General features: G+C 43.1%; 1 protein-coding gene and 1 long non-coding RNA gene across 2 annotated transcripts in view; one reads left to right on the plus strand and one right to left on the minus strand.

The window, feature by feature from the left end:
- Positions 1–1053: 1053 nt before the first annotated feature.
- Positions 1054–4183, minus strand: LOC122913785. Its single transcript, XR_006385739.1, has 3 exons — positions 4135–4183; positions 2524–2675; positions 1054–1146 (listed from the first exon to the last, which is right to left on the minus strand). It is a non-coding gene; the product is annotated as an uncharacterized LOC122913785 (long non-coding RNA).
- Positions 4184–4280: 97 nt separating this feature from the next.
- Positions 4281–15067, plus strand: part of BBS2 (Bardet-Biedl syndrome 2) — a 29962-nt gene continuing 19175 nt past the window's right edge. The window contains exons 1-5 of the mRNA XM_044256109.1: positions 4281–4549; positions 9654–9881; positions 12920–13045; positions 13310–13372; positions 14189–14266. Of these exons, the coding sequence (XP_044112044.1) occupies positions 4433–4549; positions 9654–9881; positions 12920–13045; positions 13310–13372; positions 14189–14266 (612 nt within the window). The 5' untranslated portion in view covers positions 4281–4432. The remainder of the gene's footprint in view (positions 4550–9653; positions 9882–12919; positions 13046–13309; positions 13373–14188; positions 14267–15067) is intronic.

Here is a 15067-nt window from a genome sequence, read left to right on the forward strand (position 1 = left end):
AAAATGAAACAAGGTGGGATCCAGAGGGAGACAAACCATAAGAGATTCTCAATCTCAGGAAATAAACCGAGGGTTGCCAGGGGGTAGCCAGGGAGGGATAGGGTGGTTGGGTGATGAACACTGGGGAGGGTATGTGCTATGGTGAGTGCTGTGAATTGTGTAAGACTGATGATTCACAGACCTGTACCCCTGAAGCAAATAATACATTATATGTTAATAAAGCAAAAGTGTGTGTGTGTTTATTATAAAAGTACAACCTTGCCGTGAAAACAGCAAACACCACAGCACACAAAAGAAAAGTCAAAAGTCCTCTTCTAGGTGGCCCCCTGTCCCAGTCCTCTCTCCAGAAGTCAACCCCTTGACTGACAGTTGGAGACCTTCTGTCCAGAGGGGCCCTCTCATGAGGCCTGCCTCCAGGCCTGTAATCCAGAGTCCTGAGGTGCACTAACCTCCGTTCTTTACACCTGCACACCCTCTAGTGGGGCTGCCTCACATAGCAAGGTGAGCATGTGGAGGGTGGGGGCGGGGCAGGTGTGGCCCAGGGAAGTGAGCTTTCCAACCCTGGTCTCACCTAGTTCCCACCAGACCTTGTCCAGCTAGGTGAGTTTTCTCCTGGGGGGTGGGGGGCTGAGACAGAACTGGAAACAATGGTACTTGCTAAAAAAAAAAAAAAAAAAAAGAGAGAGAGAGAGAGAGGATAAAAAAAGAAAAAAAAAGACACCAAACTTATTACAATAACGACCCTAACAAGTCAAAGGCAGCCTTCTGACCAAGGGGGAAATCATAAAAAACTCATAATAATCATTAATAATCATAATAACCGTTTATGGGAGCCCTTATTAAGGCAGGGCATTGTTTTACTCATATTAATTTGTATAATTATCACAACACTCCCCAGAAGTAGTACTCCAGATACTTCTCTTTTCTAGAAGAGGATGCTGGAGCTCAGGAAGTTCACTGCGGGAGACACTATGATACGTGCTGTGGTTCATAGCTCAAGGCCTGGAGCCAGACCACCTGGGTGTGCCATCCTGGCTCTGCCACTTACCAGCTGTGTGACCTTGGGCTGGGATGATCCAACCTCCCGTGACTCAGTTTCCATTCTTGTAAAATGGGGATGATGAGAGAATCTGCCTCAGAGGGTGGCTGTGAGGATTAAGCAAGTGAGTGTGTGTATGTCAAGTGCCTGGCACAGAGAAGGCACTCAGTACATATGAGCATTAGCATAGCATTCAATGATAGGCCTGAGCCTCACTGATGGAGGAGAAATCTGAACTCAGGTCTTCTTCATACTTCAAGACTTGTGGGCTTACCCACTAGGTAGTGCTGTCAACCTAGAGCCCACCAGCAACTCCCCACAAGTCCTGGGTCCTCAGGAACTCCAGGTCTCACTCATGTGAAGATGGCAATTGTCCCCTCTGAAGAACCAGTGATTCTTTGTGGGGTGGGGGAGGGTGTCAGAAGGGGGAGGTAGAGAACACTGGGACTGTTGGTAGAGGGAGAGTCATTTCTGGGCCAGTCTCTCCTGGCTGTTTTTCCTTGGAGGACAGTCTTCCCAGGTCCTCTGTTCTGATCAGTGTTTGTCAAGGAGGATGGGGATTATCTACCCTTTTGGGGATCCTTGCTGATCCTAACTAGGATTGTGATCCAAAGACTCGAATGGCTCCAATATGGCAAATGATGTGATTTACAGGGGACCCATGAAAGGGAAGGACATTCTAGGCAGAGGGCCAATGTGAGCAAAGGTGGGGAAGCTAGAGACAGCATCTAAGAAGGGATCAGGTTTGAGGCAAGGGGTGGCAGAAAAGGAGGCTTGCAGAGGCCAGTAGTGGTCAGAATTTGATCTCTATAAGCTGTCAAAGTGCTTGAACTTTCTTTGGTTGAAACTGGGGCACCGATGAAGAATTACGAAGGGAGGAGCTGACAGAGGAAAAGTTTTGTCATCTGTAGAATGGGCTAACAGTAGCACCTGCCTCACAGGTTTATTGTAGAATTAAGTGAGCGGATCCCCATGAATTACTTAGAAATGGTGGCACATAGAAAATGAAATGTTAGTGATGCTGCTGCTGATTGTAATGTCCTGTGAGGAAGAGAAACTATAAAGGTGAAGGCCACCAAGGCAGTCCATAAAGTGAGTAAGGCTTCGCTGGGTGGATGGAGGCCAAGGCCAGCGTTACATGGAAATCCAGTAAGACATGGACTTGTTTGCCTGCTAAAGAGTAAAACGCAAGCTCCTTGGTGTGGCTCACAGCCTGAGGTGATGTGACCTCTTTCTCACTCACTAGGTTCCAGCCATGATATCTTCTTTCTGATCTTGGAACATACCCAACCAGGGCCTTTCCCTTTATTGTTGCCTCTGTCTGGAAAGCCATTCCCCCACATCTTCTAATGGCTGCTGCTTTCTTGTCATCAAGATCTTAGTTCAAATTTCTTCTGAGAGCCTTTCCCCCATCCAGCACATCAGTCTATGACCAGACAAAACAATCTTATTGGCTTTCACGTGTAATGTTTGTTGCTCCTTACCTCCTCCAGGTTGTAAACTCCACAGGGACACCGATTACATCTTTCTCGTCCACCGCTGTTTTCATAGGTCCTTGAACACAGCCTGGCATATGGAGACTGTCTGAAAACTTACTGCCTAAAGTGTTCTCTGTTAGAGATCCATTTCCTTCAAGCTGTTCATGGGAAAGATTAGATATTAGCAAAGTGGATTCAGTTTGCTGACAACTTTGTGGAGGTAGATTATGGGGCAGAGGGGAAGGATACTTTACAGAGCAAATTAAGGTCTGATGGATGAGGACAGGGGGACAAGCCAAGGCAATTTCTACTCTGAGGCTGGTTGGGGAACTGCTACGAACTGTGATGTCTTGATGGGTGACAGAGGAGGTGGTGGGGCAGAAAGGGCCTGGGGGAACTCAGAGTCAAGGAGGGCCATGACTGCAGAGGGCCATTGTCTCAGGTCTTACATTTCATCAAGGCCTTCAAATTCAGTCTTTTGACATGATCTCCCAAGGAGGATACACCAGCTCACAGATGCAACAGTAGGCTTTAGGAAAGACGCTCATTTGTACAGCTGTAATTGCAGAATCTAAGTAACAAGAATATTCTAGAACTCATCTTTCAGCATCTGACACAGTTGTTTTTCTTCTCTCCGTCTTCCCTCGGCTTCCAGAACACTATATTGTCCTGGTCCTACTTCCTCAATGGCTGCTCCTTCTCAGTCTCCTCTGTTGGTTCCTACTCATCTCATCCCTCACTTTTTTTTAAAAAAATATTTTATTTATTTCTCAGAGAGAGAGAGCACAAGCAGGCAGCATGGCAGGCAGAGGCAGAGAGAGAAGCAGGCTCCCTGTGAGCAAGGAGCCAGATGTACGACTTGAACCCAGGGCACTGGGATCATGACCCCAGCCGAAGGCAAGCTGCTTAACCAACTGAGCCACCCAGGTCTCCCTCATCCCTCACTTCTAAATGTCTGTTTCTAGAAGGCAGCCAAAGGGAGTGCTCAGGGCCTTTGCGCCTGCTGAAACACTCTTCCTCCAGGATGGCTCCCTCACTTTCCTTACCTAAATATCACTTGGGATCTCTATCCCTCTTTCCCCCCTTTTGTTTTATGGTTCTCATCATTAAATGACCTACTACATGTATTTCAGGTTTTGTGCTGGTCTCTGCTGACTAGTCAGTGCCAGGAGAGCTCCAGTAGAGCAGTAAGCTAGTACGTTGACGGCTAAACCTCTATCCTCTAGAACAGGATCTAACACATAGTATATTTGAATGAATGTCGGGAGGTTTTGTGACTTTTCTATGTTGTATATTTTCATTTAAAAATATATAGGGAATTTTACAAGGGAGGCTGGACTACTTAAATATGAGAGTCTAAAGCACGATTTTTATTTATTTGGAAAGGATGGGTATACCTAGCGCAGGTAACTACAGTGGTTTGCCCCCACTAATAGCTAAATCAATTGGGAGAGAAGGCATTCAAGACACCTTTCCTGAACTAAGGCCCTTTGGGAGCGTGGGGTACTTGTGTGTGGAACCCGCAGGCGTGCAGCTTGGTTGTGGTGCCGGGAGAAGTCCCGCGGGTGTAACCGCTCAGACACGTTCGTACAGTGAACTGGAATGAGGTAAACTTACAGCAGCGAGAAGAGAAACTACCTATTCCTCAGCTCCGCGCGACGCCCCACCACACAGCAGCAGACGGACCCGGGCGGAGCCTGCGCAGCCGCAGAAGAGGCGAGGTGGGCCTGCGCAGCCGCAGAAAGAGCGGGAGGTCTTGGTGGGGGCCATCCGGATCCCGCGCTGTTTCGCGCCAGGCTTAAAGCAGCTGGAGACGAGCTACTCCGGTCCCGGAGCCCCGCACCGCGGCGGGTGAGGCCGGCTCCGCAGCGCAAGCCTAGGGCCGCCGGCCCTCTTCCCCTGAGCCGCCGCCATCATGCTGCTGCCCGTGTTCACCCTGAAACTGCGCCACAAAATCAGCCCCCGCATGGTGGCCATAGGGCGCTACGACGGGACTCACCCGTGCCTGGCAGCCGCCACCCAAGCGGGCAAGGTAACCGCTCCCACCGCACGGAGTCTGGGTCCCTCGAGTCCCCAGGATCTCCGCCGGCCGCGCCCCTGCGAACCCGCCCTTCATCCTGCGACCCCGCCCCCAGCCACGGTTGCCCGGCAACCGGCTCGCAGTCTCTAGCTCCCAGGCCAGCGCAGAATAACGAAAAATAATGGGGTCTTGCCTGAAGGCCTTTTCCGAGGAGTTAACTTTACTTGTCTACAGGCACTTAGACTCGGAGAGTGTTGGAGCCCCTGTGCAGATAGGGAGCTTAGGGAAGAAAAGTCCCCAGGTGTGAAGGCGTTTTGTTAGGATTAAGAGCGGTAGTGGAGCCAGGGCCTCCTCTCTCTCTCTCCGTCACTCGGGAGCTCCTTCCACTATTTTATATTGCCTCTCGAACCAAACAACTTTACGGAAAAACATACAAAGACCCCAAAATTCAATGATTCAAATTGCACTTGATCTTTATCCATGTACATTTACGTTTTTTTCCTGTAATTTATTCACTAAGTACTTGTTGGGTGCTTACTGTGTGCTGGATGCTGTCCAAGGTGTGGAAGTCACAGAAATGAAATGGCCATTTAACATTCAGGAGACTTACTGAACACCTCTTTTGGGCTAGATGTTGGGGGTTCAGAGATAAAGCTGAAATCCCTGTTTCGCAAAGCTTAAAACCCAGCAGACAAGGCATATCAAGGCACTCTACTGATGGAGGCATGACCAAAATTCGTGGAATACAGTGACACCAAGCGTAATAGCATTTAACAGGTACAGAGCTTCATTACACGAATTATCTCGGCATCCTGCTACAATGCCAAGGGCAGCAGCATAGCAAAGGTGTGATCCTAGCTCCAGTACCTACTAATTTCATGACCTTGGGCAAAGTACTTAATAATAGTATCTACCACATAGGATTGTTAAGAGGACTAAGTAAGTTAATACATGTAAAGCGCTTGGGGTGTGGGAAATGTAGGCATGTAAGTCATTCATTGTTAGTAGTTATTTTGTTGTTGTGACTCCCACTTCACTGACTAGAATAGGGATTCAGAGAGGTTCAAAGTAATGCACGAGGTCATGCAACTAGAAAGTGGTGGAAATGAAAGGTAAGGCACCTGTTCTTGACCCAGTGTAAATTTAATAAGCTAACATTTATATAATGTTTTATAGTTTTCAAGTCATTTCCACCTATGCTGTATGTTAGATGATATGCCTTGGGATACATAAGTAGGAAGTAATGATTCCTTTTCATTAGGTACTGTAATGAAGAAGAATGCCCTGGCATAGGGCCTGGCATGTGATAATGTTAGTTATTGTTAAGAAGTACTGCAAATGCAAAAAAAAAAAAATCATATTGGTTTCGTGGGCGCATAGCAGCTAAATAAGTGGGCTGAAAATGTGCTGTGGATATTGATTCTGCCCCTTATTTGATAAGGGCTTACTACTAAGCACCGTTCTTAGCTTCATAGTTGCAAGGATGAAATTGGCAAGTCTCACTCATTTGGGGTTTATGTTTGAAAGGGGGAGCTAGACACCAGGGGGAGAAAAAAATTAAATATTTTATATTTATATATTTTATTTATGTGTTAAAATGTATTTATATTTACATATAAATAACACACAGATAATGTCTCCCTAGGGGTAAAATAGTGAGGGGATGGGAATGAGGGAGATTGCTATTTTAGATAGGGTGCTCCATAGGCCTCTGATAAGATAACTGTAGATCAGAGATTTGAAGAAAGGGAAGACAGAGCCCTGCAGGTCTGTGGGGTAGGTGCCTTCCCAGCAGAGGGATCAGCAAGTGCAAAGGCCTTGAGGTGGAAATATGCTTGGTGTGTTCTAGGAACACGAGGTTGTGGGGCTGGAATGGAATGAAGGAAGCAGTGAGGTAGTCAGGGGCCGGGTCATATAGGGCAGGTAGGCTGTGTAAAGACCATTGTTTTCGGGTGGTGGGGTTTGATTAATATTTTAAGATAAGGCATAACTCTGACTGGTACTGCAGCAGAGAAGCAGGGAGGTGAGTGTAAATGGAGAAGCAGGAAGGTCAGGCCCAGGTGTCTAGGGAAGCCCTTTCATTAGAATGTGACTGAGAGTGGAAGGCAGGGACCCTGGAGTCTAGGTCTGTTTCTGCAGTTAAAAAAAATAGAGAGAGAGAGAGGAGAGAAAGAAAAAAAAAGTCCTGTGTGACCTGTGTAATTGGATATTTTGTTTAGAACTTTAAACAAGTCTCAAAAGTTAGGACCTGATATTTTATATTGAGACTTTAAAAAAACGGTGACATTTTATGATCCAAATAATACAGGAATATACTCTCTTTTAAAAGTAATTAAGCAACAACAAGACAATAATAACAAACATTCCAGGTAAGGCTAATGCCCTGCTTGACCACTGGAGCCCACATCTCTAGAACCAGGATTTTGTTATTATAAATGAGATTATGTTGGGAACATGACTCTGAGTTACTGGGATCTGGTCTCTGAGCCTGAGCAAGGATTTTATTTTTGTTTTGTTTGAGCAATATTTTAAAAAGGAGTTTTTTGCAAGATGAACATTTTGTTTTCCTCTGGGGACATTTTTCCTCTTACCATGGGGCTGAGGGGAGCCGTTGAATTTCTACTGTCAGCAGCATCCCCTCAGCTAGAACAGATGTTCCATGAACTTCAGCCAGTCCTTTGGCTGAAGACATGGGGAGCGATCCATTTGCTGTGTGATTGAGCTTGACTTTTTCCATGCCCGAGAGACAAGTAGGTCTCCTGGAGACTCGAACAGCAGGAGGGGAATTAGGGAGAAGTCTGCTCCTGGGAGTCTTTCTGCTCTTGGCCACAAACTCCAAACTCTGTTCCAACTGCAGTGAACATGAAGTCCATAAGTGATTTCCGCTCCTGTTCTCCCTCAGCCTGTCTAATTACTGGAAGACTCTGAAAGAATTCTTTTGTTCCAAACTGTTCTAAAAGGAAGTAAGACATGGTGGCTGGAGCGTAGGTTCTGGAACCAGATGCCAGGCATCAGGTCTTAGCCCTGTCACTTACCAGTCATCAGACCTTGGGAAACGGCTTTTACCCTTCTGACCTCATCTGTAAACCAGGGCTTGTTGTGAGGATCAATAATGCAGTAATGTTTATAAAAGCCAGTTGTAAGGTATTACACAAATGAGGACATCAACACGATATTCCATAGCTATGTACCTTTTCTGTATATTTCTGATCAATTCCTTTGAAAATTATTTGTTGTTGAGCAGGCTGTCTTGTTTGATAATAATAAAATTAATCTTTGGATTTCTATTGAAGGGATGAAATACATATTTAAAAATCAGTGAAAAATATTTTTAAAGATTTTATTTATTTATTTAACAGACAGAGATCACAAGTAGGCAGAGAGGCAGGCAGAGAGACGGGGGGAGGAAGCAGTCTCCCTGCCGAGCAGAGAGTCCGATGTGGGGCTCCATCCCAGGACCCTGGGATCATGACCCTGAGCTGAAGGCAGAGGCTTAACCACTGAGCCACCCAGGCGCCCCTAAAAATGAGTGAATTTTAAAAGGTTTAAGAGATCTCTAGTACAGTGTTTCCTACCCTTTTTTACTTTGCATATTTTAGACAGGGAAGATTTCCCTAATGAATTATTAATATTACAGATATGCCACATGGCTGTTTTGTACTGTGCCCTTTTGGATGACCACAAGCCATTTTAATATCTAACATCCTCTTACCCCACTAACAGTGACCCTTCTTGGGGTGATTATATCTATGAAAGTTGAAACTGCTAAGTTAATTAACTTTGGACTAATTTTTAATTCTGTATTACTAGTACAGACCATGAAACCTTGAAAAAGTTTGACCGCATGACTCAGTTTAATTTTTTTTTTTAAAGATTTTATTTATTTATTTGACAGACAGAGATCACAAGGAGGCAGAGAGGCAGGCAGAGAGAGAGAGGAGGAAGCAGGCTCCCTGCTGAGCAGAGAGCCCGATGCGGGACTCGATCCCAGGACCCTGAGATCATGACCTGAGCCGAAGGCAGCGGCTTAACCCACTGAGCCACCCAGGTGCCCGACTCAGTTTAATTTTGTAAAACAGATCTATGAACAACCAGGCTTTAAAACTATTGTTTTTTTTTTTTTAAAGATTTTATTTATTTATTTGACAGACAGAGATCACAAGTAGGCAGAGAGGCAGGCAGAGGGAAAGGAAGGGAAGCAGGCTCCCTGCTGAGGGGCTCGATCCCAGAACCCTGGGATCACGACCTCAGTGGAAGGCAGAGGCTTTAAACCACTGAGCCACCCAGGTGCCCCTGAAACTATCAGTTTTAACCCTTAAAACAACCAGGTTTTTGTTTTTTTTTTTTGTAAGTTTTACTTATTTAAGTAATCTCTATACCCAACACGGGGCTTGAATTTAAAACCCCAAGAACAAGAGTCACATGCTCTTTCAAATGAGCCAGCCAGGCACCCCTGAAACCAATTTTAAGGGTTAGGAAGTGAATGTATTAGGTGCTTGGATGACAGATACTATAGGAAGTATGTTATGTGATCATCTTTGTGTGAAGCAATCACATTGTATCTGGTAGCACTTTCCCACAGGTTGACCAGGAGGAGGCTATTAATACCCTGGGTCTCTTAGAACATGTATGTTAATTTTACTTTTTTGGTATCTTAAACTTTTTTTTTTTTTAAGATTTTACTCATTTATCTGACAGACAGAGATCACAAGTAGGCAGAGAGGTAGGCAGAGAGAGGGGGAAGCAGGCTCCCTGCTGAGCAGAGAGCCATGTGGGGCCTGATCCCAGGACCCCGGGACCACGACCTGAGCCAAAGGCTCAGGCTTCAACCCACTGAGCCACCCAGGCGCCCCTTTTTTGGTATCTTTTTTTTTTTTTTTTAAGATTTTATTTATTTATTTGACAGAAATCACAAGTAGGCGGAGAGGCAGGCAGAGAGAGAGAGAGAGAGCAGGAAGTAGGCTCCCTGCTGAGCAGAGAGCCCGACACAGGGCTCGATCCCAGAACTCTGGGATCATGACCTGAGCTGAAGGCAGAGGCTTTAACCCGCTGAGCCACCCAGGCACCCCCCTTTTTTGGTATCTTAAAGGGATGTAATTAATTGTTTCTGTTTTAGGTTTTTATTCACAATCCTCATACCCGGAGCCAGCATTTCAGTGCCTCCAGGGTCTTCCAGAGCCCCCTGGAATCTGATGTTTCACTTCTCAACATTAACCAGGCAGTCAGCTGCCTGACTGCAGGAGCACTGAACCCAGAACTTGGGTATGATGCTCTTTTAGTGGGGACACAGACTAATCTTCTGGCTTATGATGTCTACAATAATTCAGACTTGTTCTACAGAGAGGTAAGTATACCCCTTCATAACTGTAACATTCCCATTACTCATGAATGGCCATTGGTATTTTACACTTGAAAGAGATGAGACGGTGAGAGATGGTATTTTGGTTTGCATATTGTATGGCTCTCTTAATGTAAAGAACTCAGAGATTTTTCCATTTCCATCTGCATTCTGCCTGACACTACCTTGTTTCCTTGTTTCCTCATGGTTGGTAACCACGGTTGCCACTCCAGCTTGTCCCCCATGAGGCACATCTGTGCTACACCACCTGTCAGGATGTAGTGAGAGCTCAGCCAGGAGTCAGGAAGTCAGTGATCAGACCTCCTGGTAGCTTTGCATTTAAGTGTAGTATAGTAGTTTATAGGAAAAGCACATACTGTGCTCTGCCATCTACAGGCTACTGCAGCTTTTTACCCAAGTTATTCGTTTTTATTGTGGAAAAGATAGGGAAGCAAAAAAAAAAGAACTTATAATTTCTCCATCTAGAAGTAACACAACTCTTAAACTGATTTTACTAAGTGAATTTTTTTATAAAATGGGATCATACTATATACATGTAGCCTTTTCCTCTACAACTTATGTTAACATATATTAAGATCTAATTCACATGCCATATAATTCACCCACTTAAAAGATACAATCCAGTTGTTTTGTAAAGAAAAAACACACCTTTTATTGTGCTTAGTTCCCACTTATTTGAATTCTTTTGTAAAGTGTCTAATAAATAGGTCTTTTGCCTGTTTTTTTATTGATACTTTGAGTGTATTATTAATTTGTAGATTTTTTTGGGGTATATTGGATACAAATTCATACACACACACACACATATATAAACATTTACAATATATACAGTAAATAACAATATATATAACAAATATCTTCTCCCAGTACGTGGCTCATTCCAATAAGTAGGTGTCTTTTGATGAGCAAAAGTTTCTGATTTTGTTGGAAGGTCTAGCTGTTTGGTTTTTTCTTTAGTAGTGCTCTTTCCGTCCTGAGAAGTCTTTGTCTATTTCAGGATCACAAAGATATTCCTCATGTATTTTTGTGGAAGACTGAAATTGAGTGTAGGATGTGTATATGTACATATAGGAAGAGAGAGAGATTGCATGGTTTATTTTAAGGAATTGGCTCACCCAGTTGTGGAGGCTGGCAAGTCCAAAATTTGCAGATTAGGCATCACCCAGGGAAGAGATGATGTTGAAACTGGAGTCCAAGGACAGTCTGGTGGCAGAATCCTTCCTCCAGGGAGGTCAGTCTTTTTTTCTATTAAAGCCTTCAACTGATTGGGTGCAGCCCACCTGTATTGTCAAGGGCAATCTGCTTTGCTCAGAGTCTGCTGATTTAAATGTTAATCTCATTAAAAAGAAACCTTCATAGAAACTCCTACTAGAATAATACTTTTTTTTAAAAGATTTTATTTACTTATTTGATAGAGAGAGATCACAGTAGACAGAGAGGCAGGCAGAGAGAGAGAGAGGGAAGCAGGCTCCCTGCTGAGCAGAGAGCCCGACACGGGACTTGATCCCAGGACCCTGAGATCATGACCTGAGCCGAAGGCAGCGGCTCAACCCACTGAGCCACCCAGGTGCCCTAGAATAATACTTGATTCAATATCTGGGTACCATTGACTAGCCAAGTTGACACATAATTAATGACCTTAAGAATGCACCTCTGCAACTGCTGAGGTAAAGGCTTTTTTACTCTGGTTTCTCTTCAGATTGCATAAAGGCCTTTTTAATTTTTAATTTTTATTTTTAAAGATTTTACTTATTTATTTGAGAGCGACAATGGGAGAGAGCATGAGAGGGGAGAATGTCAGAGGCAGAAGCAGACTCCTCATGGAGCTGGGAGCCTGATGTGGGACTTGATCCTGGGACTGTGGGATCATGACCTGAGCTGAAGGCAGTTACTTAACCAACTGAGCCACCAAGGCACCCCATAAATGCCTTTTTAAAATGAGATTTTTGATAAGTATTGCTAAATTGTTCTCTACAGAGTCTATTACCCACCTCCCCACAGACTATGAGAGTGCCTGTTTTATCACACCCTGGCCAACAGTGGATAATATTATTTTTCATCTTTCAAATCTGAAAATTAAAAATAATACATTGTGAGAATAAAGATTTTCATGTTCAATGGTGATATGTATTTCTTGTGAATTTCTTGTTCTTTTTTTGATTTGGGTATTTATCCTTTTCTTATTTATTTGCTTTCTATTACCTCTTCTATTTTATTTACAAAAGAATATAATTAATATTACATTAGATATTATAGGCATTCTTCCAGTTTATTGTTTACTTTTTTATTTTTATTTTTATTGTATTACCTTTTTTATCTTTTGATTGGCCATTTAGCAGTTTTAATTTCTAATGAATTTTTCTCTCCTTTATGGCCAATCTTTTTTTTATAGTTTTCCTATATGCAGATTATATAAATAAGGGCTATTTTCATGTATAATAAACAATTTGTATTTCCAAAGATATCCTTGAATTTTTAAAAAATAAATTAAATTATGCTTATATGCTTTATTCAAGAAGTCTAGAATATACATTAATTCTAGATGGTGGGGATGTAGGTATTTTATTATTCTTTGTACTTCTCAGGAACTTTACAATTAAAAAGAGTGGTAGCAAGAGAACTAGGTAATAAGTATTAAAAAGATTTCCATCCGACATGGTTAATACGGGTTGTAAAAACTTGGGTGTTTTAAAAGCATAAGTTTGATTCTGTCAAGCATTTGGCCTCTAGAACAGTTCTAGAGAGCCTCAGATTCTGTAGCAGTTTATTGGTGGCAGATTAGTGAGAGGCCAGCAGCCCAAGTCAATCCTGGATCTCTGCTCATCCTCGTAGAAGTGTACATAAGCCACAGTGACTGTCCTCAGTGCATGGCTCTGTCCTGCCTCTCAGGAGACCGTGTGGCTTCTCACAAATGATGACAGAGAGATTTGAATATCCAAATAAAAATAAGGATATATGTTCCTTCCTCTGTGCCTGTGCATCACTGAATCTGAGATTTTTATGTCTTTTTTTGTCCTCCTCAGGTTGCAGATGGGGCCAATGCAATTGTGCTAGGAACACTGGGAGACATTTCCCCCCCTCTTGCCATTATTGGTGGAAATTGTGCTCTGCAGGGTTTTGATCATGAAGGAAATGATCTCTTTTGGACGGTATGAAGAACAAAACATTCTCTTAATCCTCTTAAGCATTTTTACTTTTAATGCTCTTTATGCTTTGTTTGTTTTTTACCATTGACTATAATGAATAAGAAAAATGAAATATAATCTTATTTATAATTCTGTACATTAAAAAAAGAAGATTTGTAATTTGAATAATACCCATTGATGGTTTGTATAATCCTCTTCATGTAGCTAATGTATTTGGATTAAGTGAAAAAAAGATGGCATATTAATGAGCTTTGGTTTTATTTTCAGGTTACTGGAGATAATGTTCATTCCTTGGCCTTATGTGACTTTGACGGTGATGGTAAGAAAGAGGTGTGTGGAGGAGTAGATACTTATCTTGTGTGTTCAGCAGAATAATTTTCCTATGACAATGACATTAGTGTTAAGAGAAGCTTTAGCTTCTCTTGGTTGATTTTGGTGCTCTCTTGCCTAAATGACAAGCTAACTGGCCTCATTTATTTTTCTCCTCTTTTGAACAATACATCACTTGTGTTAATCTAATACAAAGATCAAGGCCATGATGTTTCAAAGACACAGGACAGAGAGAGGGGGCAGAACAGTTGATGCGACCACAGCCATATTCACAATCTTACAACTCACTTCTGATGCTTTGAGACCGTATTAATAAGTCGTTTTCAATTGTGGCTAACATTTTCATGAATCTAAAAGTTTGAGAGAAATGGGCTCTTAGCCTTTGAAATTACTCTGATGGTTCCTCTAGGAGTCAGTTTCTTGAGCGGACCACCAAGTGCTGTGTCAGGCATTGACTTACCTGTCTCTTGCCCGTGGCTACTGGTCTCCGGCATTTGAGACGGGGCTTCTGTCTGCAGGCAGAGAAGGGCACCGAGCCAGGGCGTGTTTTCACCTTCTTGGTGGAAGGACATGTTCTGGCACAATGTGCATCCCGATGTGCAGATAAAATCTGTAATGGCCACTTTTTCTTCACTAACTGAACCTGGGGACTTTCCCAATGGGAAAACCTTCCTGAGTACCAGATTCTCAGGAGATTGAAACTCTCAGGTAGCAGTAGCAGTGTAAAAAGTGTTGTGCAGTTTTTTTGTTTTATTTACGGAAATTCTGCTGTGTTCACTTGTTGCACTAACTATGCATGATTCTTTTCCCTTTCAGCTTCTCGTCGGGTCAGAGGATTTTGATATCCGAGTTTTTAAAGAAGATGAGATTGTGGCAGAAATGACAGAAACAGAGGTAAGGAGTGTCACATCAGAGTCATGGTAACCTTGGGCAAGACTGATCAGCACCATGAAAAGTCACATCAGATGAGAATTCTGGGACCTCTTCCTACAATCCAGACAGTTTTGGGGTAAAAACTGTGGGGGTTAAACAGAATTGCACATTACAGAGAAGGATGCACTTAAAAATCCTGTATCAAGATACATTCTGAGAGTTGGGAGGAGGTGTTGGGAACAGGGGAAAAAAGATATATTTTGAACAGACTGATTAAATAGAGAAAAATTGTGGAATACATAAAGGCCTTTCTTTTAATGAGTTAATGCATATTGATAATAATAATAACACTAATAATAGTAACCATTTATGGTGCACTTAATAGATGCCAGATACTGTTCTAAGTGCTTTACATAAACTAACTCATTTACTCCTATAACAGCCCTATTAGGGGGCGCCTGGGTGGCTCAGTGGGTTAAGCCGCTGCCTTCGGCTCAGGTCATGATCTCAGGGTCCTGGGATCGAGTCCCGCATCGGGCTCTCTGCTCAGCAGGGAGCCTGCTTCCCTCTCTCTCTCTCTGCCTGCCTCTCCATCTACTTGTGATTTCTGTCAAATAAATAAATAAAATCTTTAAAAAAAAAAAAACAGCCCTATTAGGAAGATATTACTATTATTCCTCTTTACCGATGAGGAAACTGGTGTTAAGTTTCTTTCTTTTTTTAAAAAATATTTAATTTATTCATTTATTTGAGAGAGAGAGAGAGAAAAGAGGGAGAGGGAGAAGGGAGCTGGGAGCCTAACGTGGGGCTCCCAGGACCATA

This window comes from Neovison vison, chromosome 7, assembly GCF_020171115.1.
Source record: "Neovison vison isolate M4711 chromosome 7, ASM_NN_V1, whole genome shotgun sequence".
NCBI lineage: Eukaryota > Metazoa > Chordata > Mammalia > Carnivora > Mustelidae > Neogale > Neogale vison.